Here is a 6,812-nt window from a genome sequence, read left to right as displayed (position 1 = left end):
GTTGATCTCATGGGCCATTCACATCCATCCCTTCAAAGCGCAAAGGAAAAGTGAAACTGTTTACATAGCCCAGATTCTGATGCACAGCAGATCCCATAATACCTGAGCATCTTATAGAACAGGCAATTTGGCTGAACTGTGTGGAGGTGGGAAAAGAGGTGCTGGGAACAGATGATGCAAAATGTATAATTTTTGAGGTGTGAAAGAGGGAGAAATATGCGTAACAAGCACAAATTTGGAACAGTTGGTTAGTTGAAGATTTGTCCAGACTGAAAAAGGAATATGAGTAAGTCTGATTCAGTAAACAACATTTTCTGGATATTCCATGAAAAAATGCCTTTACATCCTGAAATAGGCTGACGATTTAAAAGTCAAGAAGACCACTCTGGATCAGTCTGTGGAAAGACTGCAGTTCTAGGTAGTGGTGAAGGGGTTACTTGCTTATTTATCTCCTGTGCCCCCTGTTCCGCCTCCGGGTGTTGTTGGAAGGCGAGGTCTCTCGTCTGGAGCAGTAATGCTTGGTGACCACTTCTTTGCATTGATCACATTTCACTTTGCAGCACCACTGAAACTTGCAGTTGCAGCTGGTAATGATTTCTGCCCGTTTTTCCTCCGTTCTCAGGCCGCAATCCTTACAGAGCCTTCTGCAGCTCCTCCTTTCCCACTGGGACAGGTTCTTGGCGCCCTGCAGGCATTCGCGTCCTTCAGTGCCATAGAGGCCCAAGCTGGTATTTCTGATGCAATAGTCAGGAGAGTCCTCCAGGAAAACAAGATCCGTGGGCAGCAGGGTGATGAAGGTCTCGGCTGTGGCCCCACGACTGACTGCACTGTTTCCTGCTCTCAGTCTTCTTTTGTCCAGCTCCAGCTTCTGAGCTTGGTCATATTTGATCTTCAAATAATTTCCAACGTCTCGGAATTCTGCAAGTTGGAGCCAGCAGGTTTGGACACTGCAGCTTCCAGATACCCCATGGCACTTGCAATTTCTTTTCATGGTTCCTTTGACTGCCTTGGTTGAAGAGACAACGGACAGAAATTAGGAAAAGCAGAAGGTCATAGCACTGAACAATTCCAGTTCAATTTAAAATTCATACAAGATTAATGGAGAGGGAAGATGGCTTAACTAAAAAATCCAATTGACTCATTGAAATTGGAAATAATCATCTAGGAGCATATATGTTTTCATATGGTGGGATGGGATCTCAACATGATGTAGTGTAGTTTAGCACTAATTGGAAGGTGCAGTTCACAGCACAACAAATTAAATATTTATTTCGTTTTATCTCTTCTTTCTTCCAAAAAGCCCAGGGCAGTGTACATGGACTCTGTCAGCCCCTGCCCTTTATCCTTACAGAAAAAAACCCATAAAACATTCCATTAAAGCGACTTGGGCCAAGAAAGAGAAACACTGGCCAAAGCTCAGTTAGTGAGATCCAGATTGAGCAGGGATTTGAGCTGGATCGCTCTTATCTGATACTATAACCACTATACCACAATGGCATGATCATGGTTGATGTATACCTCACAGACACATCCCTTCAAGTATGGTAGTGAGAAGAGAACTCACAGACATTGGTATTTGGACACAAAGCCACAAATATTTTGAAAGATCTTCCTCTTCCCTTTTATGTATGAAAGAACCAGAAGAGATGCTGAGAACCATCAAACGCTGTGGTTCCCAAACCTTTTATATTAGGATCCACCTAAAAAAAGTTACTTTGCCAACTGCTGAAGTCTCTATGGCTATATTGGTGACTGGGCAGTAGCGCTCCCCCCAAGTAGCAGGTTGTTTAACCCTTGATGCATATAGCCTAATTGTGCGACTGACCCAAAATTGATTTGTAACCCACTGGTGGGCCACGGACCACAGTTGGAAACAGCTGATCTAATGTCACATCAGCTATATTCCCCAATGTTTGTCAATCAAATCTCAAAACCATATTGATCAGAATGGATGCTCAATTAATAAATATACAATGGAGCTGGCAGACTTAGGTTCAAGTCTCTGCTCAGTCCATGAATTCATGGGATGACCTTAAGCATTCCTCAGGCTCCATAATACAACATAACAGGAATGTTAGATATGTTGGGAGGAAGTATAAGAAGAACGTGGTAAAGTACACCATTCTAAATAGCATAGAAATAAATACAATTCTCAACATATGAAAGAGGGAGTGGCAACAGAGAACTGGATCCAAAGGCATTGACATTTTCCTTTTGAGTAACTGATCCCTATATCATAACAAACAACTCTGCAAGTGAAAATGACCATTTGAAAATACATTTATGATACAGCATCGTGATCTGTCACTCAAAAGAAACTAGTAAGTGATTTCATTGGGAATGCCCAAGCCACTATATCTGCTATTCCAAGCCACTGACTTGGAATGATGCTGTCAAAACTCACCCAAATCTTGAATTCACATCAGCTACCACCCAGCAACATTATTTCCAGTGGCTAAACACCCCAAAAAGTGTGACATTTTTTAAATAGAGCATGGACACGTATCCTATATAAGCGAGTACAAAATAAGTTCCTCTGTATCCAGTGGAGGCTTATTCCCAGGTAAACGTGCATATTATTCCATTCAGAAGACATTCAACAGTGGCAGAATTCTCTAACGGGAAATGTATAGATTAATGTCCTCAGTCTAGAAGACTCAGGACCCAGTCCTATGCTCTGGCAGCACTATGCGGTACAGCAGCGCTGAAACTGCCACGCTGTAGTAATCTGCTACGCCAGAGCAGCAGCCAGATGTTGCCCCTCTGGGTAACAAAATATCTGTTCCCTTACCCAGCACAGAATGCTGGCAGCCTCAATGGCAAATACTTATCTGGCACAGAACTGAGGAGACCCATGTTGGGCTCTGCAGTTGGAGAGGGGGGATAGGATTCGGCAGCAGCCTCTACCACCATCCTCGCCCCCCTCCCGGGCCCAGTCCACTCTCTGTCTAGCCCTCCCCCTGCCCAGTTTCAGGTGGAGACTGCATGTGTTGGACTTACCAGCCTTCCTGCTTCATTATTGTGCAAATTCATTAAAGCTCTGGCATCTTGTCCTGTCTCCAAAGAATCCACAAAGACTTTGGAAATTTTCTCACCAAACTCCACATTTTCACTGCAGCCTCCCCAAACCCAACCTGTTCCTCCTGTGGGAAAAAAAATATATTATATAATTTTCCAATAGTTGTTGGCGGAGCCTTAAGATTTTTATGCTATGAGAAATCATGGAAGATAGAACAAGAGTAGCCAATCTTGGATTGACAGAGAGAGAGAGAGAGAGTAAAAACTAAGAAGTATTTTTCAGGTGCAGTTTCTGTGATTGTTAAGAGCATGTGGAGATCTCCGATTAAATTTTGCCTTGTGAGGGTGAGAATTCAGACTTCTGGCAAGAAGCAGATAGCAGAATCTAAGCAGAAGCTAACCATATTTCTAGATAGCAGAAAAAAGTAGAAAGTAAAATTACCTCCAAGGTGGAGGAAGATGCCACCAGGATCTCATCCCAAAGCTCACCTGTGCGTCCATTTCTTGAACTGTCACAGCCACAATTTTCAAAGTCACCCAAGCTGCAATTCCTGGTAAGTGTGTACATCACTCCAGCTGAACTGATGGCATGAACAAAAGAAGTCTCCCGGGTAGCTGGAGACGGAGGAAGGAGCCATTAACACTGGGAACAGAAAACTCTTCCATGATATCACCTCTGTGCAGTGCTCCCTTATATATTCCATAAATGATCAAGAACATGACTTTACATTTGGCAAGCCATTTGATAAGCTGGAAGTTGGGAGATGAAATAATAGGCAGAAAACTATGGTACAATTCAAGTCTTTAATTTAAAAGTCTACAATTTCAAAGTCTTCTGTCAAAGACTATCCTTTTAGAAACCTGTGTATTTTTTATATGGAGTTACGATTCCTTCCATTTTCACATAGTCCTGTGATGCCACATGTTAAAAGCATGACCTTGGAATATATAAATTACACATACAAGGAAAACAGTACTGTTGGTGAAAATGCTACCCACCAAGAGTCAAAGAGATTACCAACTTCTTCTATCTATGCAGAAGAGGCCGTGATTCCTACGCCATTACTAGTGAGTATTGTTGCAATGGGACCGACTTCTGCTTATACATGCTAAGGATAAATCAGGCATTTTCTCATGCCTCTCATGGTCTCTAAAGCCATTTAATAAATCAATTGTACAACATGTGTATCAAAACTATATCAGTTTTAATTTCTGATATATGTCCAATGCACGGTACACAAATCAACAGATTAGTTACACAGAACTGAACATGAATGCAGAGAATTGCACCACACCCAGCTTCAACTATTTAGCTACTAAAATCACTGTATTCTTTAGCTTGTTTTACTGCCATTTTTTGGTATGTTCCTTTTTTGAATTTACACCAAAGACCATGTTTCATAAATTCTTCAAAAATAGGAACATGTGATGCCAATATACAGTTGTCATGACTATTTTTTCTGGAAGTTATTCTTCTTCAGGAATAACCCCGATTGATGGTCTTGCTTTAAAATTTGTGTGCTGCTTTTGAACAGTAAAAAAAAAAAAAAATAGAGGCATGGGTTGTAATTAAAAACAAAAAAGGTTCCTTAGATGGAGGTGATGCTTAATTTATATACGAAGAGATGCTAAGACTCAAAACAACATCTGAGAATAGCATCTTCTGGTCTGGAAATGTTACCCCCAATTCCTGACACTTGAGGGCTCCCTCTGCTTTCAAGCACTGAAGAAGCGGCACTTGGAAGTGGATGTTCCTCTGTCCTTTTCCCACATATTCCAGGGTTAAGTCCTGGCACAGGAAAGAAATTCCAGGGCATAGCCTTGGCACACATTGCATCCTAGATGGAGACTGCCTGCCATATTTGCACATTTCCTCACCCTTGCTCACAACACAACCCAAACCACACCCAGCAATAGAAAACAAGGACATGCTGAAAGCCACTTACCACTTCTAAATCTAAGATTGGAAAGCTGAAGTGCAGTTTCAGGGCAATTCCAGCGCTCCCAGGCAAACTGGTGCTTGCATTCTTCAATCCCACTGTGTGCACCAATGGCCACACTCGTGGAATATGTCAAGTACGCCTTTAACAGATACAAAGCATCAGTTTAATCTCAAACCTTCTAAACACCCATGAAACATCCCCTGAGGCTTGTTTTCCCTGCATACTGCAGAGGGAGTCATCACTCCATCAGTAGATGTGAAGCAGACCATGTTGAAAGCTACTTCAACTTACAAGCCTTCCAAAAAAAAGGAAAAAATTTACCTTGGGTCCTGTCATCAGAAAGTTGTTGACAGACCTAAAGGGGAGGGGGAGGAAACAAAAAGATTTAAAAGCAGTTTAAATCTTAAAAGCCCTTTAAGAGCATCGCATAAAAACCCTGGTAGCAATGAGGGTTATACTCCTACCATGCTGATGTGCTGAAAATAGCACAGTAGATCCCAACCATGGTAAAGATGGCAAAGTTCTCTCTCTTCATGGTGAAACTGTATTCCACTTGCCCAAACCCGCTTTTTTCCTCACACACCACAGGCTTTGCTAAAGGAGCTAAGTGCCTTCCTTGTCTGTACCAAAAGAAAGCTCATTAGGACAAACCAAGCTGCAGCAGCCAATATCTCAGTTATTTATAAGGAGAGCAGCTGAAGGGCAGAAGCCAGTCTTCATTTGCTGCCCAATGACTCTGTGTGATAAAGGGGCTCCTGATCCAATGGCTGACAAGATAGCAAAAGGAACCGCCTGATGCTGCATTTCAAAAGGTAGCGGCCAGCTGAATCTCTCTGGTAGGCATCCTGATGAAGAACAAACTTGCCTAACAATAGAGAACTTTTAATTCTATTAAGGGCACTCCTTGACTTCAGCAAACAAATACAGGCTTTCTCCCTAACAAAGCAAAACCAAACCAAAGCATCCTTCCTTCATCAAGGTCTCTCACCACCCCAGCCATCAGGTTGTCATTTTTGCTAGGTGCTTTCTGGGAAGGAAAAAGAAGTCTACCATCTTTTATTTCTAGACTGGTAATTCCAATCAACTCCACTGCAGAGCAACTCAAAAGGAAGTGTTTTGAGGACTGTGGCCATAGAAATCTTGTTAAGAATCTTCTAGGCTGCAAGAAGTGAGCAAATGCAAGACAAAAAAATACTGCTATATGTCACAAACATAAATTTAATATCAAGTTAACAAGAACAATGCCTCCTGGCACAGTGCTGAAGTTGAATGCAAAATACACTGCAGAAGATTTCAGGATAGGCACAGGTAGCAAACACTATCAGCACTGAATAACCTTCTGGCTTAATAACTATGAATGGGAAATATCTTCCAGCTGCATTTGCTGTATGAGTGGCTTCATCCAAATTACTAGGGCCTGCCAGCAACAACAGAGAAAAAATGGATATAAAGTTATTCAAGGTCATATTGTTCAATATGCATAAACGTGCTTGAATCCTTTCCATTATATTCTGCATTATATTTGCATACTATGCTAAAAGGCACTTTTATGACCTTGCATACAATTGATTTTTATAACATATAACAGAGGGTGGTGGGGAGTTTTTTGTTTTGCTTTTATTTTTTGCACTTATTGTATACTGAGAATTCAACCATTATGTGGCAGAAACATTTTTTAAACCATAGTTGACAGAATTGTTGCCATTTGTTTAGGAAATAATGTACAACAGCATCCTCCCTCCTGTCTTTGGAGCAGGTACAGGTACATGCACTGTCTTTTGGGGAGTTTATGGCAACCCAAGCCTTACATCTGTGGTTTCTGCTTGTTGTGTTAAAGGTACAGGAACCTGC

The 6,812-nt window shown here is 41.7% G+C and overlaps 1 protein-coding gene across 1 annotated transcript; it reads right to left on the bottom strand.

Moving 5' to 3' along the window:
- Nucleotides 1-445: 445 nt before the first annotated feature.
- WNT8A (Wnt family member 8A) lies at nucleotides 446-5,496 on the bottom strand. Its single transcript, XM_066615891.1, has 6 exons — nucleotides 5,426-5,496; nucleotides 5,283-5,316; nucleotides 4,965-5,100; nucleotides 3,508-3,633; nucleotides 3,001-3,143; nucleotides 446-1,006 (listed from the first exon to the last, which is right to left on the bottom strand). Exons 1-6 carry the CDS (start codon nucleotides 5,494-5,496, stop codon nucleotides 446-448), a joined length of 1,071 nt encoding a protein of 356 aa, XP_066471988.1.
- Nucleotides 5,497-6,812: the final 1,316 nt, after the last annotated feature.

This window comes from Tiliqua scincoides, chromosome 2 (assembly GCF_035046505.1).
Source record: "Tiliqua scincoides isolate rTilSci1 chromosome 2, rTilSci1.hap2, whole genome shotgun sequence".
NCBI lineage: Eukaryota > Metazoa > Chordata > Lepidosauria > Squamata > Scincidae > Tiliqua > Tiliqua scincoides.
The sequence above is the reverse complement of the archived record's forward strand: the minus strand, read 5'-3'. Positions and strand labels throughout refer to the sequence as shown.